Source organism: Marmota monax, unplaced genomic scaffold (genome assembly GCF_021218885.2).
Source record: "Marmota monax isolate L192 unplaced genomic scaffold, Marmota_monax_Labrador192_F-V1.1 WCK01_AAM20220418_F8-fsc00052, whole genome shotgun sequence".
Lineage (NCBI taxonomy): Eukaryota > Metazoa > Chordata > Mammalia > Rodentia > Sciuridae > Marmota > Marmota monax.
The window spans coordinates 1,159,264-1,187,077 of NW_026693473.1; the positions used below are offsets into that span (position 1 = coordinate 1,159,264).

Consider the following 27,814-nt stretch of genomic DNA (forward strand, 5'->3'; position numbering starts at 1 on the left):
TCGCAACAGGAGGAATGGACCTCCAGCCTCCGGTATGCGCTTGCGCAGTCATCCCACCTTCCCAGCGCGAGCTGGCTGGTGTATTTCCTACTCTGGCTTCAGCCGCCTAGTTGTTCTTATCTCACGTTGTACAAGGACTAGCTCTGTACGAGTTGTTGTCCCATTCAAATAAGGACTGGGAGACGTCATCTAAGCTCCCATCACTATCCTATTTAATATTTCAGGGGTCTCAGTAACTCTTCAGCAGCCAACCTCGGGCTTACTGTAAAGGACTAGATTATGCTAGGATTAAAAAGTGAATACTGAAGCCAGATTTAAAGTTAGGTAGTCAGTGTAGTTAGATAAATCGGGTCTAATGCCGAGTGAAATCTAAAATGGAGGCCATGCTGGCAATGATTCAGGGAAAACACAGGACAACTCATGGAATGTTAATGAAGTCCCGAAAAGGCCCTAGGCCAAAGTCCACCTCAAAGAAATGTTAATGAACAGCCCCCAGCAAAAAGGTGCTGACTCAGAAGTCCTTCCTGACCAGATTACTTCTTTGGCCCACCTGTGTCCCACCCCTCGGTCCTTCCCACCTACATTCCATCACTGAAAGAACTATAAAAAGGGGAGACAACATCCCTTCCACGGATTCCACCTCTTGGGTCCCCTTCTTCCTCCGGGAGAAGTCTTTTCTGCTGTCCTTTAATAAACTTCTAATTTCTACTCTGACCTTGCCTTGGCGTGCTTCTTTGGTGTTATTCTTCAACATTGGGGAAGCAAGGACTCGTCACCGGTCAACAGCGGTATCAATACCACAGAAGCTCCGAGTCTAGAGGAAAGGACCAGATAGTGGGAAAACACAATAATTTGGGTTTATTACAATAAATGCAACGTTATTATATTCAAGGTCCAGATATAGTAAAATGAACTATCTCTGGTAATGAACTTGGAGATGGTGGTGGAGTGAGTGCCAAACAAAGCTTCGTAGAGAACTTGGGGTTTAAGCCAAGACTCCATGAATGAGTAGGCAGTTTTGCAGGAGAATGGAGAGGAAGTGGCAGATAAAGAGGTAAGAAAGACTCAATGATACAGGTTGGGTTTAGCATGCATCAGGCCTTAGGCTCAATCCTGATGAGCCAATAGTTTGGTATTAGAAGAGTAAGAGTATTAAAAGGAGCATTTATGTAAGACTTACCACTCCACAAACATAATCTTTTAAGAGAAAGCCTTTGCCTGGCGCAGTGGCACAAGCCTGTAATCCCAGCTACTTGGAGGATCGCAAGTTCTAGGTCAGATTCGACAATTTAGTGAGACCCTGTCTCAAAAAATAAAAAGGGCTGGAGATGTACCTGAGCGGTAAAGCATCCCTGTGTTCAATTCTCAGCACTGGGTGGGGTGGGGATCTCCTTATATTGATCATATAATTACTTAACTTTTATTGAAGGTTGTTGCTGTGTCAGACACTAGACAAGTAACTTTACAGGTTTCATTTAAATCTCATAGGGCTGGGCTGGGGATGTAGTTAAACAGTACAATGCTTGCCTAGCATCTGTGAAGCCGTGGGTTGAATTTTCAGTAGGGAGGAGGTGAGAGAGAGAAGTCTCACAAAGCTTTGATAGATGCTACCATGGTTTCCATTTCAGAGGAAAAGAAGTACTCCGTTAAAAATAACCCAGCTAGACAGAGCCAGAATGACTGCTAATCAAAACCACTAAAGATAGTAATATTCCCCAATATTTATGGTATCCTAATGTATCACAGAGCCTTCATTCATGAATATATAAAACCCAACATAGATTATTACATACTTTCATTATTCACTTCTTGCCATAAGGAATTTTGTACATTTGCTGTTAACTGCTTCCTAACTTGCTACATTGAAACTCCTTTGATCTTTTCTGTTGGTTCACCAGCATCCTTCCTTCATTCAGCAATTAGTTATTTAGTGCCTACTGTGTACCAGACACTGTTAGTGATCAAGACAGGTACATCCCTGCCCTCCTGTGGCTTATATTCTAACGAGGAAAATATTTAATATATAAAACAATTAGAAATTATAGGTATTATGAAAGAGACAAACAAGGGGCTGAGGTAAATAATAAGAGAGTACTATTTGGGGGCATGTCTTTTTGAGGCAAAGATATTCAGTAGAAACTGAATGCAGTAATGCAACAATGGAAGAGAAAAGCTGTCTAGCCCAGAGCAGTGGTACGCATTTGTAATCCCAGTGTCTCAGGAGGAGGAAGCAGAAAGATCACAAGTTTGAGGCCAGTCGGGGCAACTTAGTAAGAATCTGCCTCAGAATTAAAAAAAAAAAAAATTTAAAGACTGAGAATGTAGTGAGTGGTACGATCTCTATACCCCCTACCCCCCCCCCACACACACGAAAAGGAAAAGCAGTCCAAATAGAAATAGAAACAAAATTTATGCAGAGATCTGAGCACTTTTGTAAAGCAACCTACTGTATGACTGAATCATGATAATCAAAGGCAATGTTACATGAAATGAATTTGAAGACTCAGGCAAGTACTTTTAAACAACAATATTTGAGCCTGACCTTGTAGTACATGTTGCTTAAAGCTTGCTCCTTGTCCCCAATGCCAATCCAATAGCGAGGACACAGTTTTGTGAAAAAGGAAAAAGAAGATTTATTACTTTGCTAGCAAAGGAGAAATGCAGGGGATTCCTATCCCAACAGCTGTGATTCTGCCATAGTATGAAAGGGGGCTTTTATAGAGGTGATTCAGAGAAAATGAGATTAGGGAGGAGAGATAAGCAAGAAGTTTAAGGAAAAGAAGATCAGGGAGCAGAAGTTTTAGGGAAAAGAAGATTGGGGGGAAAGAAAAAAACATGTAAGTTTCACAGCCACAAGGGATATATATAGTCAAAGCATCAAGTGAACCCCTATTACATACATACTTGCAATCCCAGCTACTGGGGAGGGTGAGACAGGAGAATGACAAGTTTGAGGCCAGCCTCCACAACTTAGTGAGGCCCTAACTCAAGAAAAAAAAATAAATAAACCACAGTATTTGCTTTTGGGGAGAAGGGGGCACTGGGAATTGAACCCAGGGGCACTATTCCACTGAGCTACATCCCCACGTTTGACGCCAGCTTGGGCAACTTAGTGAGAACCCATCTCAAAAAATGTCTGAGCATGTAGCTCAGTGGTAGAGCATCCATGGGCTCAATCTCCAGTACTCACCCTGACCCGACCAAAAAATAAAGGTAAACTATCTTCAGGGAAGCATTTGTTTTCTCTAATAGTTCTAAATTCCAGGGCACAAATTTTATTTTGGTACTTCCATGTAGTTCTGCAAAGCCTAAGGTTATTTATACAAGGATAAAGAACTGTATGATCACTAATACATGCCTACATAACCTATATCTGGATATGTTAAGTATAATATCCAGTTTTATGTTGTCACCTGTCAAAAAATAAAGATCTAATTGGCTTTCATTAGTGAGCTATGAATCTGGCAGCATCTCATCTGTGAAAACAGTTGTTCTGGTGGCATCTCATCTATGAAAATAGTTGTTCTGGTGGCATCTCATCTATGAAAATAGTTGTTCCAAGATCTGAGCAGAGGTGGTTAGCTAAACAGGCAGAAAAGGGATGAAGAAATAAAGAATGAAAAGCAGGATGAAAGTTAACTTTCCTTAGAGGGTTAAAACAGGAACTTCTTTATTATGCTGGCCCACTAGACTGAGCTCTTTCTGATTGGTTGCTGTGAATCTCCTGTTTTGTTTTTTAAAGGAGACCATTTAAAGACCAGTTTGATTACTGGCATCTAGGTCAAGTGACTTCATTCTGATTTGGTCTGGTCGGTGCACACTGCAGGAGCTCAGTCCAAATAATGGCTTCTTGTGAATTTTATTTAACACCACTGATTTTTTTTTTCTATGCCTAAGTCACCCCACCTGTTACAAATTCCTATTACAAAGGGACCTGTGATAAACTATTTGCAATATTTGGAGATCTTGTTTTGTTTTTGCAGTTTGGGGACTAGAACCCAGGATCATTCTGCCTCTGAGCTACCTTCCCAGCCCTTTATTATTTTTTTATTTTGAAACAGGATCTTGCTAAATTGCTGAGGCTGGCCTCAAACTTTGGATTCTCCTGCATCAGCCTCCCTGGTCACTGGGATTGCAGCCATGCAAACTGTTCTATGCACATTCACATGCTCAACAAATCTAGGCTATTTAATAAGAAGCAGTTTGATATTGTGGAAAGATCAAGCCTAGGCTCAACGACAAGACTTGGTTGTGGGGGCTGGGGATGTGGCTCAAGCCGTAGTGCGCTTGCCTGGCATGCGTGCGGACCAGGTTCGATCCTCAGCACCACATACAGACAAAGATGTTGTGTCCGCCGAAAACTAAAAAGTAAATATTAAAAAAAAAAAAAAAAAAAGACTTGGTTGTGCCACTGACTGCGAAGCTGTAGGAGCAAAGTACTCTCTGATCTTCAGTTTTCTGGCTGTAAAGAATATTTGTAATATGCTGTAGAATGGAAGGAATTGACGTTGTTGGAGGTGCTTGCCCGCCGGCGTGCGGGCGCCTGGTTTCCAGCTGGCATCTCCGCAGGCCTGCGCCGGAGCGCGCACTGGGGCCCCCTCTGCGCCGGGCAGCCCGCGCGTCTCCGGGTTGCGGAGCCGGTCGCCATCTTTGTGCGGGGCGGGGCGGCAGGGAGTCAGCAGCGGGTCGGCGGGCTATGGAGCGGCGGATCAGCGCTCGGCTTCGGCTCTGGCTGCTGTTGCTACTCCTGCTCCCAGTGCAGGGCCGCCAGAAGGAGTCAGGTGGGCTCCCGGCAGGGCCGAGTCTGCGGCTGGGCTCGGGCCTGGAGGCGCTCCCCCCGTGGCAGGCGTCCTAGAGGATGCTATGGCCGCTGTAGCGCAGAGTTGGGCAGCGGCCACCGGCGTCTTGAAGTGGAGAGAGAGGGTGTCTGGGGCTCTGCTTCTGCCCAGGACCCTGGCGGGCAACCCATCCCCGGAATGCTTGGTGATAGCGAGGAGAGGGAAACCCCTCTTCTCGCGCAGGAGGTATCGCCCGCGCTCGGCCGTTCTGTACCTCCTTAGAACCCACTGGGAGAAGCGGGTGGGTGGGCTGTGAGAGTGTGAGTGTGTGTGTGTGTGTGTGTGTGTGTGTGTTGTCAGAAGGGATGAAGGGAAGGTTAATGTCCATGACTTTTAATTGATCCTTTTTTTAATCGGACTCAATTTGATTAGAAGATGAGAGTCCTTGTCGCCATCCAGTTTACCCATAGCCTTCTGAATGAAGGCTGAGCATTAACCTCGTGGATTTTCCAATTTCTTGGACTCCTAATGGCCCCGTAAAGGAGCAGATCTGACTAAAGCGCTGGCGAGTTACAGAATCCTTCCTAGTGCTTTGTTTCAAAGAGTGGGATAGGAAGGGGATTTCTGAAAGTGTTGATCTTTTGTTGGCCCTGTCTGCTTACTGAAAGAAAAAACAATGCTCAGAGATATTTAGTTGACTTTCATTTCGCTTTTTGAAGGTTCAAAGTGGAAAATATTTATTGACCAAATTAACAGGTCTTTGGAGAATTATGAACCATGTTCAAGTCAAAACTGCAGCTGCTACCATGGGTGAGTTCTTTGATGTGACTTTTGAATTAAATTCTTGTCAGAAGGTTGTACCCTACTGAGAGCTGGGTGGGAGTGGTGTATACCTGTATTCCCAGCGACTTGGTAGGTGAGACAGAAGGAGAACTTGTTCCAGACCAACTTACCCAGACTCTTGTCTCAAAATTTAAAAAAATAAAAACGGCTGGGGATGTAGCTTAGTGGTTGAGCACCTCTGGGTTCAATCCCTGGTAAGGAACAAAAAAAAAACCCTTGAGAGACTTTGGTTGCAATAGAGCAGAAAGGATGACTGAGGTGGTTCTCTTTAATTCTAAGGAGTGCAAATGCCCTGGCTCTAGAATGGGCCCTGTGGTCTCAGCATTACTTCATCCTGTGGAACATCCTGTGGAAATCATGAATCATGATTTCATCCCATGGATTGAAAATTTCTTGATTTCTGGGTCTATGTCTTATTTTTTGTTGCACCTCAGTAAGTGCACTGGATAAAAACTGTTGAAAGAATGCACATATTTATCAATGCATCCAATCATTAATTTCCTGTTGGTTACCTTTAATGTGTGCAAATTAGGACTGGAACTTGGTATGGTAGAAAGATAACTACATAAAAGATCTCAGATTGGTCATCAGCAGGGCGACTTCTCATTGTATTATTCTGACTCCTCAGATATTCACCTGATACTTATTGCAAACTTACTATGTACTGAGCTTCCAGGGAGATACAAAATAGTTTATTTTCTGTCAGGTTTTTAGAGCATGTGTATGGGCAGGGTGGGGGATAGACTGTTAGACTGTGAAACATGAACCATAATTTTTGTGGGTGTCCAGACAAAGGGATATATGTCAGTAGGTCTGCAGTGGCTGGGAGGACTTGGACATGACATAAACAGAGGACTATGAATTTAACAAGGAAGAAGCAGTCCAGATAGAGGCAAGAAGAAGAGACATTTACTTGACTATTAACTTTTTGTACTTTTGTTGTGTTTGATGCCTGCCCCCAACTGATGATTGAATCCAGAAGCAATTTACTTCTACATCCCTAATGCCCTTCCCCCACCCCCTGCCTTTTAAAAAGTTTTCTTTTGAGACAGGGTTTTATTAAGTTGCTGAGGGTGGTCTTAAACTTGTGATCCTCCTGCCTCAGCCTTCCGAGATTGCTGTGCCACCATGCCCTGCAGGTTTGATGTTTTTTGTTTACCCATGGTACTTCTGGAGAAGAGAGTTGCTCATTCTTGCTCATTGCTTTTTTTTTTTTCAAAGGTGCTTAGGAATGAAATGCAGAGCCTCATACTTGCTAAGCAAGTGCGCTACCTCTGAACTACTCTCTGGTCCCTGACCCCTCTTTGCCTCAGTTTACTGTGTTCTCTAGTACTAAATGTAAATGCATTTGGGAAGTTCATGGAATGGTACTGCTTCTAGGCTGCTTTCCTTGACAATTCTTACTCCTTTCCAGTGTTATAGAAGAGGATCTGATTCCTTTCCGAGGAGGAATCTCCAAGAAGATGATGGCGGAAGTAGTCAGACGAAAGCTAGGGACCCATTATCAGATCATTAAGAACAAATTATACCGAGAATATGACTGCATGTTTCCCTCAAGGTAAGAGTTATGAGGTAGATGCATCTTCTGACCTTATTACATATAGGCCTACTTGATACTGCTTTTAGAAGCCCATTCAGGGTCCTGACAAGTGAATCCCTCCTTACATTTCCGGAGGACTGCTACCATGGGTGAGTTGATAAGCTCTTTCACATGCCTGGGAATTTTTTTTTTTTTTAAATATTTATTTATTTATTTATTTTAGGCGGACACAACATCTTTGTTTGTATGTGGTGCTGAGGATCGAACCCGGGCCGCACGCACGCCAGGCGAGCGCGCTACCACTTGAGCCACATCCCCAGCCCATGCCTGGGAATTTTTCTTGCCAGTTCCTTTTTTTTTTTTTTCCTTATTTGTACTAGGGATTGAACCCAGGGCATTTTACCACTGAGCTACATCCTCAGCCTTTTTTATTTATATATTATTTTGAGACAGAGCTTTGCTAAGATGCTTAGGGCCTTGCTAAGTTGCTGAGGCTGGCCTCAAACTTGGGATCCTCCTGCCTCAGCCTCCTGAATCATTGGGATTACGGGCATACATTACCATGCTCAGCTTCCAGCTCCTCTATTGAAGTCTATCTCCTCTCTCTTTATGAGGTTTGGGCACATCACTGGATATATTGGCTAAACTGTCCTTGCCCTTTCGTCTCTTCTGTCCGTGGCTAGAGTAGCTGCAGGACACAGGCTGATGGAACCTAGCAGGGGTGAGCTTGGCTGAAGGAGGAAGAAAAATATAGGTATTTACTGAATGTCTATTATGGACCAGGTACAGAGAGAACAGCTCACCTTTTTCACTGCTGTATAATGATCTAATATATGGATTTCTTTATTGGGACCTCTGCCAGTGAGCATTTAAATTATTTCTCACCATACTCCTGTTCCTCTGATATTTGGCTACCAGAAATAGCACTGCAGTGAATATTCTTGTACTCATACCTTGGAGCATTTCTATAAATATATATGTAAGCTAAGTTTTTAGAAGTGGAATAACTAAGTCAATTAATGTGTTTTTAAAATCATGAAAAATAAAAAATAAATTGTCCTTCAGAGAGGTTGTTCTTGATTGTCAGGAGCCACTCTGGACAGAAGCTATGTGTACACCTTTAAGTCCTGAGTAAAGGGGTACTGAACAGTTATTGCACCCTGCAATACATTGGGCTTTACCTCCACTCAGATAAGGAAGATGTTGCTCCAGGAGTGGGTGTCATCCAACTGGGCTGTATTACACCCACCTGTTCCTTCTAATCCTACCTCTTTGCCCTTTTGTGGATAGAATGTTCCATGGAACATCGCCTTTTATGTACCCTATATAAGAATAAAGACTTCCAGTGGCTCTGTAGGGATAATCATTTACGTAATATAAAGGTTAGGATAGTACTTTATCCTAACTTTGTAAAGTACTTTATAAGCATTGCTTTCAGGACCCCTAAGGTCACAGAGCCGTTCCTGGATTTTGAAAAGGGGCTTCTGTGTGTTTGCATGCTTTCTTCACCATTTTCTTAAGTTATTGGAATAGTCAGATTTTGTGAACCCGGCGTTAGGTCGCCAGCATAGATAGATGGCGATACCTGTTCATATTTCTGCCGTCCTTGTTTCACATTCTCTGAATAGACCTTGTAGCCTTACCAACATTGTGTACTAGACTTTTTGATCTTTGCCAATCTGATTGGTAAAATCAGCATGTATTTTTTGACATTTCTTTCTTTTATTTTACAGTACTGCGTATTGAACCCAGAGGCACTATACTACTGAGTCACATCCCCAACCCTTTTTATTTTTTATTTTGGGACAGGGTCTCACCAACTTACTGAGGTTAGCCTCAAATTTGTGATCCTCTTGCCTAAATTTACAATTCACTGGGATTACAAGCATATGCCATTGCATCCAGCTCACATTTTGTTTTCTTTCCCCACTTTTTAAAATTGGTGCATTATAGTTGTACATAGTGGGGGGATGACATTTTATTTTTAGTACTATTGAGCATCTTTACCTATGTTTTTGAACTATTGGTATTTTTTTGTAGTCATTTCCTTATATATAAAATTATCTCAGGGGCTGGGGATGTGGCTCAAGCGGTAGCGCGCTCGCCTGTCATGCGTGCGGCCCGGGTTCGATCCTCAGCACCACATACAAACAAAGATGTTGTGTCCACCGAGAACTAAAAAAATAAATAAATATTAAAAAAAAAAAAAAAATTTAAAAAAAAAAAAAAAAAAAAAAATTATCTTAAATCAGTCATTTCCATGTGGCCAGAAAATTTTGATCAATGCTTGGAGTGCTGCCCTAGTGTGGTGCTGTTCAGGACCTTGAAGGATAGGGCAGAAACAAACTAAACAGTCTGTGTGTCTCCTCTTTCTTTAAAGAAATCCTCTGTGGATTCCTGAGACAGTTCAGTCAGGAAGTAATGTTACAGCCTTTGTGATTATGCAAACACTTCTTTCTGACTTAAAAAACTAATTTTAATAGTGTTCTGTATTTAAGTTGAAGATAATGAGGAGAGATTTTCTCTCCCCATAAACTATGACAGTTGTGATGGAAATAACATGGTGTCTGTGTTAGTTTTTCATGACTGTAATAGAATACCTGAGAAAATTAACTTAAAAAGAGAAAAGAATGGCGTGTCCCTTTCTTTAATGGAGGCTGCTCTCTCTTAAATATATTATATTTCAGAGATTTCAGTCCATAATCAGTTGGCCCCATTGCTTTTGGGCCTGTAGCAGGACAGTGTATCATGGCAGAGAGTGTGTGGTGGAGCAAATAGTTTGCCTTAATGTGTATGCGAAGCAAAGAGAGAGAGAGAGAAAGAGATGGATATGGTGTTCCAGTTTCTTTTAAGAGCACACCTCCCAAAGACCTAAAACCTCTCACTGTACCCACTTTTTATAATTCTCTTAATTTTCCACTAACTCCCAATAGAGCCAAGTTGACGACCAAGCGTTTAGCACATGGGCCTTTGTGGGGCCTTCCAGATTCAAACTATAGCAGTGCCTTTGTGAGAAGCAAAGCTCAGGAACACAATTAGAAAATTAGCTCTTCCAGTTCCTATCAGAATGTGTACCTTTCCTAATAATTAACTAATCCATAAAAGGGAAATAAAGAAAAATCTGGGAACGAATAGAGGAAAAGTAGTAGAAGTTGCAATCATATTCCCTTCAAAGATATTATTTATTTGGAAAATTTTATTACGTGTTGTAAGCCGGAATAGCTTAACTAGGGATGATAATTTACACAATATAACTTTGTAAAGTACTTCAGAAGCATTGCTTTCAGCAGGCTGGGGTTGTTGCTCAGCGGTAGAGCGCTTGCCTAGCATGTTTGAGGCACTGAGTTTGATTCTCAGCACTGCATGTAAATAAAAAAAATAAAGTCCGTCAGTAACTTTAAAAATATTAAAAAAAAAAAAAAGAAGCAGCAGCATTGTTTTCAGGACACTTTGCAGTAGGCTAATGATCTGAACACTGGCTTGTCTCATTTTGAAGTATGACTGGGACCCTTTATCCTAGACTCTGCAGACACTACTCTGGTGACTGTAGTTTTTCTCATTGACAGATGTAGTGGTGTTGAGCACTTTATTTTGGAAGTTATTGGGCACCTCCCTGACATGGAGATGGTAATCAATGTACGAGACTATCCTCAGGTTCCTAAATGGATGGAGCCTGTCATCCCAGTCTTCTCCTTCAGTAAGGTAAGTGCAAAAAGAGCCATAAGGGAGGGGTGGAGGGTGTTCCTTTAGAATATGAGAAAAGATCATCGTCTTGTGGCAGAGTCTAGTGGGTAATAGTAAAGATGACCCCTGAGGTCCAAGAGTGGGTTCTCTGTCCCCGTAAGTTCACAATGGTTGAGCAATAAGACAGAGAAGATGGAGTTGAGGATCCGTAAATAATGTAAGATCGCTTACATGTCTGTGTGCTAGGGATGGAGGCTAGGGAGTAAGAGGCCTGAGGAAACTACAGGGCATTGGAAGTAGGGCTCAGAAATCTTACAGAGAGCCAGGCGTGGTGGCACATCCCTGTAATCCCAGTGACATGGGAAGCTGAGGCAGGAGAATCTCAAGATCAAGGCCAGCCTTGGCAACTTTGTGAGATCCTGTCTCAAAAGCAAAGAATGGTTGAGGATGTAGTTCAATGGTAGAGTAACTTTGGGTTCAATCTCTAGTGCCACCACCTCCTGCCCCCACCTCCCACCCCCGCCAAAAAAAAAGCAGGGCACAGTGGCACATGCTTATAATTCCAGCCACTTGGGAGGCTAAAGCAGGAGAACCACAGGTTTGAGACCAGCCTCAGCACTGTAGCGAGATCCTCAGCAATTTAGTGAGACTTTATCTCAAAATAAAAAAAACAAAAAAGGACTGCAGATGTAGCTCACAGGTAAAGTATCCCTTGTGTTGAATCCCCAGTACAAAATAAATAAATAATAGTATGGGGGAAGAGTGGAAAGTGGATTTAGGAAAACCCCATGGATTTTTAAAAAGGAACATCATCTCTGACTTGGTTTTTCCAAAGCAGAAGGACCTTTTATTCTCACTTTTTTTTCTTTATCACAGTTTACTTTCTCTCTAGACTTATTTATTTCCTGTGTTGCAAGTGGGCTGAGGCCACATTTTGTATTGCATTGTCCATGGTTTAGCCTCATTTCTCAAAAGTGCTTGGTCTCATTGTTTGTCGTGAAACTCTTCAAGAAGAACAGATAGAGGCTCCCATGTAAGTCAGTAAGGACTTGGTGTCTATTATTTTTATCTGTTATTTCTGTGGATAATAAAGTATGACCATCAGTATACTAACTTTCCTTTTATCTTTCCTCCCTTCTATTTTTTAAAAACCGATTCGTAGTTTCAAAGGGAGGGATTTTAATATGTTAACTTTGTAGTTAATTATGTAGCTTCCATTGAATAGCTGTTATGTGGAAGTGCTTGATGAATTACTTAATATTTTTAAGTATTTAAGAGAAGTTAAACAGCATATTGCACATGTAATCCCAATGCAGAAATAGTTGTTAGAGGTTTATCAGTGACCAGATATTAACAGAGAAATCATAAGAAGTAACAAATGAAGGGCTGGAGTTATAGCTAAGTAGTAGACCACTTGCCTAGCATGTGTGAAGTGCTGGCTTTGATCCTCAACACCACATAAAAAATAAATAAATAAAGATATGTGTCCATCTACAACTAAAAAAATATTAAGAAAAATAACAGGTGGTTTCAAACTTTCTTCGGAAGATGTGTGATTATACTCTTATCTGCCCATTGGTACTTCTCACCCTGATCAGTGAGTAAATAGCTGAGGATTTACTGTCCAACCATGTGAGCTTAACTGTGTCAGGAACCACTAGCCAACACTTATTAAATACTTTCTAATTGCTGGACACTGCCCTAAGCTTGTATTAAGACACTTTGTATTCAAAATCAGCCTAAAAATAGAGAGTATTATTGATAATATTTTCACAATACAATGATGAAAAAACTGAGGCAGAGAGAGATTAAGTAATTCGCCTAGAGTTGTAAAGCGGTTGAGGCTGCATTCAAACTCTCACAATCTGTCCCAAGAGCCCACACTCTTAATCCTTGTACTGTATTTCCTGGGTTTTACTCTCAAAGGACCCACTGGAAAATAACAAAGAACTGGTAAGGCCGTGAAAACTCCAAATGTAATAGCAGTAAAATGATGAGAGAAGTAGGTAGATTATTTCCTTAAAATAAAATCTTAACAGTATGTATATCTCCTCTACAAAAAACAGAAGTTTGAGGAACTGAAAAAGTTGACCTTTAATATTATTCTAAATTCTGGGCTATGGTGATCCTGTGGATTTTAACCCATGGTCACTTTTGCCTTGTAATGTCTAGGGTGTGGACCTTGCAGACTAGGGGAAATGTATCTTTGGCAAGTGGACACTACAGCAGGGCCTTTGTCTATATCTCATGTCATGAATGCAGTTTGCTTCTTCTTGCTCTGTTCCAAGACTTACTTAGAATGGCCTTTCTGTTTCTGTTGAAGACATCCGAGTACCATGATATCATGTATCCCGCTTGGACATTTTGGGAAGGGGGACCTGCTGTTTGGCCAATTTATCCTACTGGTCTTGGACGGTGGGACCTCTTCAGAGAAGATCTAGTAAGGTAGGTCCTTTAGAAAGGTTTTGTATTTTTCTCTTTGTGGGTTTTGTTGAAATAGCAGTAGAGCTGAGTGTAGTGACACATGGCTATAAACAGTATAGTATAACTAAGTTTTTTACTTTAAAAAGATTGACTTTTAAGTTAAAAATAAGACTGTTCATAGTAAAAGCAATTTTGTGTACATATAAAAATATACATATCTAAAGAAATTGCAGAAGAATCTATCCTAAACTGTCAGCAGTGCCTCTGTGGGAGAGATTACAGGACCCTTTTATTTTCTTTTAAAATATTTCTGTACTTTAAAGATCTCAAGAGCAAATTACTTTCATAATAAGAGAAAATGAATAAACATATTGTAATGGGAGAACACAGAAAATATTTGGAAGAGTATAAATGTACTTGATAATTTAGGCAGGTATGTGGGAGCATAGTTATCCTGTAGGTATCTCAAGTGCAAGCTTATTCCAGATCTTCTCTGTTCATGACTTAAACATACTTTGGCCTGTTGTTATCTTCCTTCCATGGTTTTGGTTTTTAGATGGATCTCATCATCCAAGCCATAGGTATTCCTTTATTCCTTATCCAGCTACATTTCACAGTAATAATGATTCAGTGTAGGTGCTTTTTTCCTTTTCTTTGTTTTTTATTTTATTATGTTTTGTTTATTTATTTTTGCAGTACTGGGGATTGAACAAAGGGATACTATACCACTAATCTACATCCCTGGCCCTTTTTAAAAATTTTGAGACAGGGTCTCATTTAATTGCCCAGGCTGGCTTTGAACTTGCAATCATTCTGCCTCAGCCTCTCAAGTCCTAGGGATTACGGGCGTGTACCACCATGCCCAGCTAGCATAAGTTCCTGAGGAACTAATATGACATGTGTGCAAAGATGTACATACTAGGATGTTTACTCATATGTTTCTTAGAGTGAAAAGTTGGAAACTACCTTTGGGTATGGTTGCACATGCCTATAATCCCAGCAGCTGGGGATGCTGAGGCAGGAGGATAGCAAGTTCAAAGCCGGCCTCAGCAATTTAGTGAGGTCCTAAACAACTCAGTGAGACCCTGTCTCTAAATAAAATATAAAAAAGGGCTGGAGATGTGGCTCAGTGATTAAGCACTCTTGAATTCAATCCCTGATACCAAAAAAAAAAAAAAAAAAAAGTTGGAAACTTTTCAAACCTATCAAAAAGGGATGACATGAATTATGTCATGATTCTAAAATGGAATACTATGAATGAATGGAAAGGCAGGGTAGAAAAAGGAGTTAAAAAACCAGGACTCTGGATTCAAATCTTGGTCCTGATTAGCTGTGTGACTCTGATCAAGTTGCTCCTCTCAAGGTGCTCGCCTGTAAAAAAGGGGTAATAAAACCCACTTTAACTGGGTGCAATTGCACCCAGTTTATAATCCCAGTTTAATTCAAGGCCAGCTTGGGCAACTTAGGGAGAACTTGTTTCAAAATAAAAAACAAAAAGGTTGTAGCACAGTGGTAGAGTGCCCCTGGGTTTGATCCTCAGTACTACAATTAGTTAATTAAACTCATGTTATAAGGTTGTGGGAATGATTTGATATACATAAAGCATATACATAAAACAGTATCCAGGACATAGGAAGTATAAGTGTTGGTTATATAATTATTGATCATATATTTTTATATATAAATATATATACATGTCTAAAGAAGTTGCAGAATAAAAAACTGCAATTTGGTTATATAATTATTTTATCATATATGGAATGACTTATTATACAAAGTAAGGTTTATCAGTCTTGGCACTATTCACATTTTGGACTTGATAATTTAATTCTTTGTTATGGGAAGCTGTCCTATTCCTTATAGGATGTTCAGCAGCATCTCTTGCCTCTACTCACTAAATGCCACTAGTAATCTTCCAGTTGTAATAATCAGAAATGTCTGTGGGCCCTGAGTAAGGATGGAGAAATAAAATCACTCCAAATAACAGGTGTGGCTCAGTGGTTGAGGGTTTACCTAACATACAAGATCCTGGATTCAATCCACAGCTCTGCAAGAGAAAGAAAAGCATTGATATAGAGAAGTGTGATTGAAAAGAAATTCTTCACTAGAACATTATATTCTTACCTGTGGGTAGAGAGAGTCCAAATGAATTTTTACTTTTATCTTTTTCAGTTAGAATTTAATATAATGAACCTGTCATTTTTCCACAATTAAAAAAAATCTAGTGCTATGATGTTCATATTTTGATGGGAAGAAGTATGAGGAGAAACAAGAGATAGTTCTGGCATTGAACTGGAGGATCAGGTAAAGGTGATCTAGCAAGAAAGAACTAGAGGAGAAGCTGGACATGGTGGCACACGCCACCATGTGACTCAGGAGGGTGAAGTAGGAGTATCACAGGTTTGAGGCCAGCCACAGTAACTTAGTGAGACCCTAAGCAATTTAGCAAGATCCTATCTCAAAATAAAAAGTAAAAAAAAAGGACTGGGAATCGTTAAGCACCCCTGGATTAAATCCTGGTGTCAAAAGAAAAGAAAAGGATTGGGGATTTGGGAATATTACTTAGTAGTAGAGTGTCCCTGGGCTCAATTGCTAATGCCACCCCCCACCCACTCCCCCCCTTCCCACTCCTCCCTCCCAAAGAAAAGGAAGAAAAGAAAAAAGAAAGGGTTAGAAAATGAGCCAGATTAGCTGATGTTAGAGGCCTGAGGGCCTGGGAAATAATGAGAAATGCTCTCAGCTGAGCAAAAGTGAATTCCATGATACTAGGTATCAGAAAAGAACCTACATCCTGTGTTCCTCCATTCCTGTAATATAGTTCACCAATCTCTCATTCACTCAGCCTTCCTCTCCTTTTTCAGAGATAAGTACTACAGTCTTCTGTGCAAGGACAGTTCCTATGAACAAAGTCAGAAATGATGCAGCTGAGTAGCAATTTCAGCAAGGAAGGCTGGTCATGCTAATGTGTACTGAAACCTGAGTTTCAGGAACTTTATCTTTCTAGAGCATTTCATACAGCTGTAATAATACCAGGGTGCTTTGCAAATGTCAGTAAATCTGTTGACACCTACACCTCCAAAACATGAAGTCAGGGAGTGAATTCCCTTTCATTCAATTTCTAATGTTCTTCTCAGTTTTCTTCATGTTAATTCTATCAATAGCATTGTTAAAGTAGAGGGTAAATCCTCATTGTGTCAAACAGCCCCCAACGTGTCATTCAGAGTTTGGGAGCTTTTTTTCCCCACCAAGTTAATGTTGTTACTTATTAACAGGGCAGTAGACATGTAAATATTCCTGGCGAGCCCCTCCAGAAGAGTGAAATGATAAAAAAAGGGATGGTAATATCATTCAGGAGTTTTTCTTTTTTCTTTATCTTTTGTTTTGTTTTTGTTTTATTTTTGTTACCAGGGATTGAACTCAGGGTGCTTAACCCCTAAGCTACATCTCCAGCCCTTTTTTTTTTTTAATATTTATTTTTTAGTTATCGGCAAACACAACATCTTTGTTTGTATGTGGTGCTGAGGATCGAACCCGGGCAGCTCGCATGCCAGGCGAACGCGCTACCGCTTGAGCCACATCCCCAGCCCTCTCCAGCCCTTTTTTAAATTTTTTTATTTTGAGACAGGGTCTTGCTAAGTTGCTTAGGGCCTCCATAAGTTGCTGAGGCTGTCCTTGAATTTGTGATCCTCCTGCCTCAGCTTCCTGAACTGCTGGAATTACAGATGTGTGCTACCATGTCCAGTGAGATTTTTCTTTTGAGTACCCTTGATCAGATTTATTTAAAAATATAAAGCCCTGAACTAATTTTTAGACATGGTTAAAACATATCCTTATAGAGTTGAGAAAAAAAGCACAGAAACTAATAAAAATCTGTGTTTTTAGGTCAGCAGCACAGTGGCCATGGAGAAAGAAAAATTCCACAGCATATTTTCGAGGATCAAGGTGATTATATTTTCTAATCTCTTATAAAAATTGCTCCTAGCAGTGTGTGATATATAAGTAATCTTGAGGGCATGATCCCAAGGGAAAGGGGAAAGCTAAAATAACTAAGAAATAAATGTAGAAGCCTAGAATCTTAGATTGAGAATTATTTGCCCAAATCACTCTTCATTTAACTGAAATTCAAAGAAGTAAAGTTCCTCCAGTAGTCATTCAACAGATATTTTTAGAGTGCTAAGGCTGTGTTGGACACTGATTATATGATGTTGAAAAGAAGATGAATGTCTTCTTGTTTGCAGTTTCCTGGGAGTAGCCACTATCACTCTGCTGGTTAATGAAGAGCAGGAGTCAAGTCTCCCTACTACCTTTTCATCAGACCATGTGGCTGCCAAACAGTGTTTAATAACATAGACTGAAGCTAGTGAAAATGGAGAAGGAAGTAGAGAGAAGAGAGAAATGGAAAAGGGAGCTTTGTTCAGCTCCATATCTCCAGTGCCAAGAACAGTAACTGGCACGTAGATACACAGTAAATATCTGAGATGCAGATGATAGGGAAGACCATGAAGGGAGAAAGGTTTTGTAGCGTATGTGGTGTGTATCAGAGATCGTACTCTAGCCACTCTCCTCCTTGCTTTGGAAGTGGACTTCAGTACGCAGATGGGCCCACTATCCCTGCTTACTGTCTCTTACCAATTTCTCTGGTTCTCAGCTCTTGAGAACACAGAATCTTCACTTGGAGACTGTATCTGGGCTCCAAGAATTTTAGGACTTCCTTAAAATTATATAGAGATATGTGATTTTTCAGATTCTCAGGGAATCCATGACCCCTCATATGTCAAGCCCCTCTGCTACCTGTACCATAACTAACACTTTTTCTACATACAGTCTACATACAAAAAACTACATAAGCCCTGGACTTTATAGAGCCTACAGAACAAAAGTCATGTAGCTATTTTGGTGAGTGGTGATTACCTAGTTACATAGTTCTGAATACTAGTAATTATAGAGGCTATGAGAAACTTCCTGAAAGGGAAGTCATTCCCTGGGAAGTAGCTATAGTGACCAGAACAGCATGTCCTTAGAGACCAAATGTAAGCAAAAAAGGGCCAAATACTTCCTATCCCTAAAGGATAAAGTGGGGACAGCCTGGACCACATAGGTGCTGCAGTACCTAGAATGCCCTTCCCCACTGTCACAGAAACCAGTGAATTATACATCTGTGCAGACACCCTTTACATGGGTTCTAATATTGCTTACCTTTGAGATATTGGGGACAGTATTATGGTCCATGGCACATAGTTTTATGTCTTGTGTTTCTTTTATAGGACAAATCCAGAACGGGATCCTCTCATCCTTCTATCTCGGAAAAATCCAAAACTTGTTGATGCAGAGTATACCAAAAACCAGGCCTGGAAATCTATGAAAGTAATCAGCAATCATCTGAATAAAACTATAGCAGTGAATGTGCTCACCTAAAGAACATTGTCGACTGGGTAGAATTTGAGATTAGGTTTCCTCTCAGTGGTGAGATGAATGTAGAGAAACTTTCATGAACCAATATTAGCATATCTATAAATTCTTCTTTTTCAAACCCACCTTGCTTTTCTGGCCAAATTATTCCTAGCATAATTATATTACACTACTTTAAAGGTTTAAACCAGAGTTTGGAAGTTTCTTATGAAAAAGGCCAGATAGCAAATATTTTGAGTTTCATAGATCATATGGTTTCTGTTCTTATTATTCACCTCTGTGGCAGGATACTCTACCACTGAGCTACAATCCCAACCTTTTTTATTTTTTATAATGAGATAAAGTCTTGCTAAATTGCTGAGACTGAACTCAAAATTATGATCCTTCTGCCTCGGCCTGCCAAATTGCTGGGATTATAGATGTGTAACACTACAGCTGACACATAAAATATTTTTCTTTTGTTTTTCTTCCAACCACTTGAAAATGTAAAAATGTTTAGTTCCTGGGTTCTACAAAGCCAAGTAGTGGGTTGGATTTGGGCTGTCAGCTGAGGTTTCCCAACCCTTGGTTTAAACCAGTGATTAGCTACTGTGACTATAGTATAACCAGAGGGCCTAAACAATGAGTCAAATGAATCAAAATCTTTGGGAGTCTAGGGATCTTCATTTCTTTAAAATTTCCCAAATAATTCTAAGGCAAAGCCAGACATTGGGACTTTATTAGTTTAGAATCCATCTGTGTCCTTTTAACTATGACTTCTTGCCTTAATTAAAGATCTGAAAATCCTATTATTTTCTCACTTGAAATTTCCATATACTATATGAAGATGCTCTGAGAAAAAGATTGAATGGGCCAGGTGTCATGGCATACACCTGTAATCCCAGTGACTCAGAGGCTAAGGCAGGAAGATTGCAAGTTTGAAGTCAGCCTCAGTAACTTTTTGAACCCCTGTCTCAAAATAAAAAATAAAAAGGCTGGAGATGTGGCTCAGAGGTTAATTGCCCCCTGGTTAAATCCCTAATACCAAAAATAAATAAATAAAATTGAAACTTCTTAAGGAAAAATCAAATGTATTCAAGATGTTATATATTATTTGACACAGTTTCTTTTTTTTTCTCTCTTTCAGTACTGGGAATTGAACCCAGGGGTGTTGTACCACTGAACTACATCCCCAGTCCACCCCATGCCCCCCCCCCTTTTTTTCTTGGTATTGAGTCTTGCTAAATTACCCAGACTGGCCTCCAGTTTGCAATCCTCTTGCTTCTATCTCCTTAACAGCTGGGATTACAGGAATTAGTTACCACCTCTGGCAATCTGATATAGTTTCAATTAATAGGAACTAATGAATTTAAGAAATCTGGTCAAATAATAAAAATATGAAAGAATGTATTCTGCACACAGTTTGTTAGCATCTACTGTGGGGGGCAGGAAAAGCACACAGACTTATTGCCCTCGTACATTTTACTATCTTCTAAGGAGGGTGGAATGTACATAGGGGTCCTAAATCAAATTCCCTGAAAGGCCAGCAGGTGATGTAAAGGAGTCAGAGAGAGCACTAACAGCTCCATTTGATTGCTGCCAAGTGGGAGTGGGAGTCCAGTTTGCCAGATACTCCTTTTTATTTATTTTTTCCTAAGAGAAGTTGGAGATCTGGATTTTTCGTGAAGTATCCTGCCACTATAAATGGTGTCAATTTTTTTTAAATTATTTTTGTGGTATTTGGGATGATTCTAGGGGCACTCTACCACTGAGCTAATTCCCCAAGCCTTTTTAAAATTTTATTTTGAGACAAATGATCACAAAGTTGCCCAGGCTGACCTCAAACTTGGGATGTTTCTGCCTCTGCCTCCTGAATAGCTAAGATTATAGGCATGCACTGCCGTGTCCAGTCAGTTTGAATATTTATTTAAAAATATATTCCATGCCCCCAAATTATCTTCTGTGTGTGTAATTTACACAGAGTGAAATGTGCTATAGGCCATGATTAAAACCTTAGCATTTCTACTTAGGGCCAGTGATCCTGAGCAAGTCTCCCAACTCCTTTAAACCTTAGCTTCCTCATCTGTTTAATGAGATAATAATACCTCCTGAGTATGTTTATTATGAGGCTTAAGTGAGATTATGTTGAAGAAATGTTTTACAATGCTTGCTCCACATTGGTTGCCCATAAGTGCTATTCCTACTAATACTAATAACTTCCCTTTCACATAAAGGATACCTTGGGAAAGCCAGCTGCTAAGGATGTCCATCTTGTGGATCACTGCAAATACAAGTAAGACTTCTAAAACTCCTGACTCTTGGTTTCCATTTTTCTTTTGAAACAGCTTTACTTTGGGTAAGAATTGTAATACTAATATCTAGCATTGATTCATTTAGCTGCCTTTTACTGAGGGCCTATGTGCACTGACCTGAGTTCTACGCAGGGACTGTAGAGAGGAATGAAACATGTTTCCTGCTTCCAGAGAACTTGCTGTTAGTTAAAGTGATGGGTTTACCTCTCCATATCCCTCTGACCCAATAGTTGACATTAGATTGAATATTTATCAGGGTAATAAATATATTGAGGGGTTGGCGATGAAGCTCAGTGATAGAGTATGTACTTACCATGTGTGAGGCCCTGGGTTCCCAGCACTGCAATCAACAAACTAATCAATCACTAATATAATGAAATTCTAGGACTAGATATTAGTTGAACAAGTAAAGGCTCAGAGGAGGATAACTGGGGGACTCAAAGGTAAAAATGCTGGTTATATGCTCAAGGATAACTATAGTGTAAGAGCAACTCTGGTTGGAGACAGGAGTGCAGGTGTGAGAAGTGCTGAGAAGAAAGTGTTATAGTCTGTGACAGCAGTTTTCCAAGGAGTGTTTCTTTGAAGATGGATTAGGTTAGACTTGTTCTTCTCCCTAAACTTCAGGGTACTATCCAGGAAACAGGGAGTGCCTTTGACCAGAGGGGGTATACTGAAGGAAAAATAGGGCTTTGGGGGTCATGACTATAGAGATATTATACCCATACAGAGAAGCGTGTGATATTTTTTTTCACTCTTGATTTTTGATTTTTATCATTGAACATTTCTGTATTTTCTCAGATATGTCCAAAATCAACATTCAAAGATATTCAAAATCCCTTCTGAACCTATATTCAGCCGAGCTTCTGAACCTATCTAGCTCTGTCTGGAGAAGGTATTCCCCCTTTTCCCGTACCCTGATATTCTCAGAGCAACCTGTAGTCCCAAGCCTGGAAAAGCAGGCTGTTTGTGGAAACCTTATAGGGACATACTAATAATGTGTTCTTGAAAACTGAAAAGGGAAAGGAGAGAATCATAAAAGGAGAAAAGGGAAGGAGGGAACAAGAAAAAGGTCATATTTGTGGCAGAATATAAAGAGTATCAAATATATTTTGCATTTTTTCCCCCGTAGGTATCTGTTTAATTTTCGAGGCGTAGCTGCAAGTTTCCGGTTCAAACACCTCTTCCTCTGTGGTTCACTTGTTTTCCATGTTGGTGATGAGTGGCTAGAATTCTTCTATCCACAGCTGAAGCCGTGGGTTCACTATATCCCAGTCAAAACAGACCTCTCCAATGTCCAGTAAGCAGCTATCCTATCATTTGCTTCTAAGTTGCCAAGGCTGGCCTCAAACTTGTGATCCTCCTCTCTCAGACTCCCAAGTCACTGGGATTACAAGGCATTTACTCTTCTGTTTTTATCTCTTGGTGCTGGGAATTGAACCCAGGGGTACTTCACCACTGAGTTACATCCCTAGCCCCTTTTTAAAATTTATTTATTTTGAGACAGGGTGTCGCTAAGTTGCTGGGGCTATCTCAAACGATTGCAAGTGACCTCCTGTCTTAACCTTCTGAGTCACTGGGATTACAGGTGTGCATCACTATGCTTGGCATAAGGAATTTACCCTTGATGAATTTTTTCAGTAAAAGCTTTTTCCCACCTCTTATTTGGTTTGCATATATTGTATAGTGGTTATAGTGTCTAAGAATGCTGTAAGTGGGATTTAAATTTGAAAAGTGCTTTAATCCTGGTTCCAGTGTATAACATGTAGACAGTACAAAATAAAAAAAAGCTCTAATCTCTCAAAAGCTAAAGATAGGGATATTTGATCTTGTTATATTATCAACATTGTTTCAGATATAGCATGAGAATTGACCCCGGTGAAGCTTAGGCAAATTTTCTCTTGATGGGATGAGATTGGAGAAGGGCCAGAAATGTGGACCCACTTCTATCTCCTAGGGACTAGAAGAAGAATTTGGAGACAGGTTGGAAGTTTTCACTTTTGATTTCTTATTTATATCTGTGAACATTTCTGTTTTTTCTCAATTATGTCCCAAATCTATAATAGGCTGCCTTTTATATGTATGTGGGCTTGCTTTAAAGAAATATTCCACAGGCTCGGGATGTAGCTCAAGCGGTATCGCGCTCACCTGGCATGCATGCGGCCCAGGTTCGATCCTCAGCACCACATACAAACAAAGATGTTGTGTCCGCCAAAAAAAAAAGAAAGAAATATTCCACTATCCACATATCTAGAGATCAAGCTATGATTTTTCTGACTTGGTACTAAGTTTGGTGTACATTTTGAGTTCAAATAATTATTTTTCTTTTAGGGAGCTGTTGCAATTTGTAAAAGCAAATGATGATATAGCTCAAGAAATTGCTGAAAGGTAAATTCTTTTCATTTTCCCTTTTCTTACTTTATCATCCCCATTTTTCCATAGCTAATGTTATCTGAATATTATCACCATATGATATCTGTATATCAGCCTTATCGTACAGAGATAATTCAGAGTTAAAACTCTCCAGAGGAGGGGGAAAACATATCCATACACTAATATGCCCCAAACTTTATAGAAATAGATTGGAATCTTTAAGGTATTTCAATAAATACTTTTTATGATCCGTGACTTTTTTCTTTTTCTTTCCTTTTTTTCCCCCAGGCCTGGGAATTGAACCCTGGGACAATTTATCACCAAGCTACATTCCCAGCTCTTTTTTTCTTTTTTGAGGCAGGGTCTCACCAAGCTGCCAAGGCTGGCCTCAAACTTTTAGAGCCTGCCTTGGCCTCCTGAGTTGCTGGAATTATAGGCATGAACCATTTTGCCTAGCTGTGATCACCAGCTATTAATGTGTTTGTTTTTAGGGGGGAAAATGTTATGTTGTATTGATAAATGCAAATATATATAGATATGATGGCTATAGGATTGATTCTGAGGATCAAATTAATTAAATTCATGTAAAGTACTCTGAACAAGTTTTGGCATAAGATAGCTTATTAACATGTAGGCTATTATTAAGTTAAGTTCTGTGTTTCAAAATATTCTTGTTAATCTTTCCTCTAGGGGAAGCCAGTTTATTATAGACCACTTGCAGATGGAAGACATCACCTGTTACTGGGAAAACCTCTTAACGGAATACTCTAAATTCCTGTCCTATAATGTAACAAGAAGGAAAGGCTATGACCAGATTGTTCCCAAAATTTTGAAAACTGAACTGTAGTACTCATCATAGGACAAGAATCCTCCCTATGGCAGCAGATCTGCTATCCTGTGGTAAGAAGCTTACTATGAGTGTGGCACCTATACCTTGAACACCTTTTATCAAGCCAAACATCTGATTTTCTTTATCATGCTGCACCCAGAGCTACTCTTAAGAAAGATCTAAAATATGTGTAATACAGAGATGTGAAGAGTTCAACTCTGTCTGAATAAGGACCCGGAATCATGAAATGTGGATTTTGAATTGATTCTACTTTCATTTTCTTATGATCAATCACAGAGTGTGCCTCAGATCATCTACATGTATATGTTCATCACTGTGAAAATGACTGTGTCCAGGAGAGATGCACTTTGTTCCATTTTTTTGGAACATAAAATTGAGCATTTGGAACTAGTACAACTCATTTCTGCAGTTCTGATATTATTCTAGACTTGATAACTGCTGCTTTATTTTAATGTAGAAACCCTATGGGATTTGTGAAAAATACCTGGGGTTCATTTTCTGAAAGTTCAAGGAAGCAGCAGCTGTGCTGTGCAATGATATAGGAGTTCTGTTTTGTAAAAGCATAAACTGTTTGGTACTCAGGAGGTTTCTATAATGCCACTCAAGAGGGGCTAATAACATGAGTAATTATTGCAATTGGATTTTAAGTTCCCATCTTGTGCCTTTATGCCTTTTTAACTGTCTCTTTAAAGAGCAACAAGAACAAAAAAAGACAAAAAATTCCTAATAAAGTTAGGAAGTAGTCCTCACACTTTAAGGAACTGTGCTTGGTTGAATAACTTTTATCTTACCGTTTGCACACTTTAGCATTTTTCCTTCTTAAATTGACAGCAGCAGGGTTATTGATCAACAATGTGCAGAGACCACAAGGAGTTTCCATATGGGAATACATCATTATGTTGGTAATTCAGAGCATTCACCTTTTACATTTACTTATATAGGAGATATTTGTTTTGCAAATCATTGTTGGAGTCCTTTCTCATTTTTTTCCTTTTTTGAAAAAGACATTTGGGCCAGGTACAATGCCTGTAATCCCAGCAAATCAGTAGGCTAAAGCAGGAGGGTCATAAATGCAAGCTAGCATCAGCAACTCTGTGATACTCTGTCTCAAAAACTAAAAGGCTAGGGATATAGCTTAGTGGTAGAGTGGCCTGGTTTCAATCTGCAGTACTGCACAAAAATAGATAAATATATAAATAAAATAGGAAGAAAATTTTCTTTTGTTTTTATTTATTTATTTATTTATTGTGGTACTGGGGATTGAACCCAGGCACAGTCTATCTCTGAGCTATATCCCCAGCCCTTTTTATTTTATTTTTGAAACAGGGTTGCTAAGTTGCTGATTCTGGCCTTGAACTTATGATACGCCTGCCTCAGCTTCCCATTTTGTTGGAATTACAGTTGTGTGCCACCACACCTGGCCTTGTTGTCTTTTAGAATAGGAACTAAAGCTTCATTTCTCTGGGAACACTTCCATTTTGTTTCAAGTTGCAGCTCAAACACCTTCTCTTTGAATCCTTTCTTTCATTCTTCTAGGCAAGGGTTATTACCATAATATTTTTTTTTAATTTATTATTATTTTTTTATTGGTTGTTCAAAACATTACAAAGCTCTTGACATATCATATTTCATACATTTTACCATAATATTTTGCTTATGCCTGCATTATATGACATCACATCATACCATAATTACTTGACTATTTCTCCTTTTGGGTGGAAATCATGTTTTACTCATCCTGATGTCTCTATTGTCCAGCACAGTGCCTCACACAGAGTAAATACTGAAGTGTTTGAAGGATGGATGGATGGGTGGATATGAAGACATTTGGCTTTACTAGATTCTATTTATAGATTGCCCAGCCATTGACTCCAAGGGGGATTGAATAAATTTTTTAAAAATTATATCAATACCAATCCTCACTTGCCCTCCAAAGAGTCAACTAGGGCATCTTTGTCTTTACATACAGCAAATTACTCATATTTTATACTTGTTCATCTGTTTACCTCAGTGTTGATTGTATAAGGATGATGTATAACAATGGATAAAGTGTATGTTTTGAAAATATTTGTATCCCCACAACTTTTGAAGTTTGTTGTCATTAATACAAGCTCAGACCCAAACTTACCCTTTCCTCTTCAAAAATTCATTTTCTCTATTTGTGGAAAAGGCTTTTGTTGTGTATAATATAACTAAATGTAATATATGTAGCAAGGATTATATATGTATATATTTATATATATGGCAAGGATGTGTGTGTGTGTGTTTGTGTGTGTGTATGTGTGCACTTATTTATTTTTTCAGGAGCAGTACTGGGATTGAAACCAGGGGCACTTTACCATTGAGTTTCTTTTCCAGTCTTTTTGTTTTGAGACAGAGTCTTGCTAAATTTCTGGGGCTGGCCTCAGATTTGTGATCCTTTTGCCTCAGCATCCCAAATTCCTGGGATTACTGTGTCTGGCAAGGACTATACTTGGTGAACCTTGCTGAGAAAGGGAACATATTGACCCCTGGGAAAAAAATTCACTGAAGTTACTGAGTTCTATGAGCAGATCTCAGAAACAAGGGCTGAGAATTAGGACAGTGGTTCCAGACACACAATGGTGACTACTAAAATCCTTCCCTGATAAGTTTTTCTGCTGGCAGATATATATTCTGATGAGAGAGTTATGTGTTACAATGTGGTCCAATTAAACCCCTAACATCTATTGGCTTGGACAGAGTTGCTCTGAGACCTTTCAAAAAGATAAGCTCAGAGGAGGGAGAGTATTTCCCTAGTACTAAAAAGAAGGTAAGCCCTAAGAGCTTGGGGAAATAGGAAATGCTGGAGTGAGACAGTCTGAGAGCTAAGGTGGAACAGCATCAGCGTGAGCAGTAGCCAATAGACGGGGGACTTTTGCAAGCTACTGGGTGGCAAAGAGAGACTTACAAGGGTCTCTAGTTACCCACACAAGGAAGCACCTATGGAATTGTGAAATTTGCCTGTTAATAGGACCTCATTTGTAGTTATAGGCTAGAGACCCCTGTGGATATTTGAGTTATATGTAAATGATTTCAGCATTTGCCCAACCTCCACCTTATCCCCATTCCCCATCTTCATTCCAGGATGATCCTGGGTTTATTTTAAGCATTTAGTTTTTTTGTTTGTTTGTTTTTTACATGTAGGCAGACAGGCTGCTCAGCCATTTTCTTGGGACTTTCAGACCTCAGGACCTTATGCTGGTACCCACCTCTACCTCTACTTAACAAAGGATAAACAGCAACCTGGTGCCAGGAGTCAGGGGATCTAATTCTTCTTTCAACAAATATTTACTGAACACCTGCTTCATGTCAGATACTGGTAGGTCCTGGAGATAGAGATGAGTATCTGTGGTCTCTGAGCTCCAAAGTAGTTTACTGAGAGAGATCAGCAAATAGAAAATAATGGCATAATGGAGTAAGTGCTATGATGAGCAATGAATCTACTTTTTTTCTTAAAACACCAGAGAAATCTTCGTAACACTGTTATAGAGCTGGGGCCTTCTGGGAAACAGGCAGCACAAAGATCCCCCCTACTTCAAACCCCAGTTCCTACAATCAAGTCAGAAAGATTTCAGGGTAACAGGCATCAGTTTATTGAAGAGAT

At 39.8% G+C, this 27,814-nt stretch overlaps 1 protein-coding gene across 3 annotated transcripts; it reads left to right on the top strand.

Moving 5' to 3' along the window:
- The first annotated feature begins 4,610 nt into the window (after positions 1-4,610).
- Positions 4,611-26,437, top strand: Poglut1 (protein O-glucosyltransferase 1). 3 transcript variants are annotated; one of them, XM_046458018.2, is made up of 11 exons: positions 4,614-4,781; positions 5,498-5,588; positions 7,036-7,179; positions 10,728-10,863; positions 13,169-13,290; positions 17,152-17,211; positions 18,534-18,633; positions 20,892-20,950; positions 22,099-22,266; positions 23,298-23,354; positions 24,030-26,437. In XM_046458018.2, the coding sequence occupies exons 1-11, from the start codon at positions 4,697-4,699 to the stop codon at positions 24,184-24,186; spliced, it is 1,179 nt and encodes a 392-aa protein (XP_046313974.1). In that variant the 5' UTR covers positions 4,614-4,696; the 3' UTR covers positions 24,187-26,437. The 3 variants fall into 3 exon arrangements, with proteins under 3 accessions (XP_046313975.1, XP_046313974.1, XP_046313976.1); XM_046458020.2 differs by lacking the exon at positions 4,614-4,781 and adding an exon at positions 4,861-5,024; XM_046458019.2 differs by lacking the exon at positions 22,099-22,266 and having other exon boundaries at positions 4,611-4,781.
- Positions 26,438-27,814: the final 1,377 nt, after the last annotated feature.

What these genes read in the sequence shown, in the direction of transcription:
- Poglut1 (XM_046458018.2), top strand. Translation starts at nt 4,697, where the DNA reads ATGGAGCGGCGGATCAGCGCTCGGCTTCGGCTCTGGCTGCTGTTGCTA. An exon ending in TTCAGAGAAGATCTAGTAAG is followed by an intron (nt 13,291 to 17,151) that starts GTAGGTCCTTTA and finishes CTGTGTTTTTAG; the next exon opens with GTCAGCAGCACAGTGGCCAT. An exon ending in ACAGACCTCTCCAATGTCCA is followed by an intron (nt 22,267 to 23,297) that starts GTAAGCAGCTAT and finishes TTTTTCTTTTAG; the next exon opens with GGAGCTGTTGCAATTTGTAA.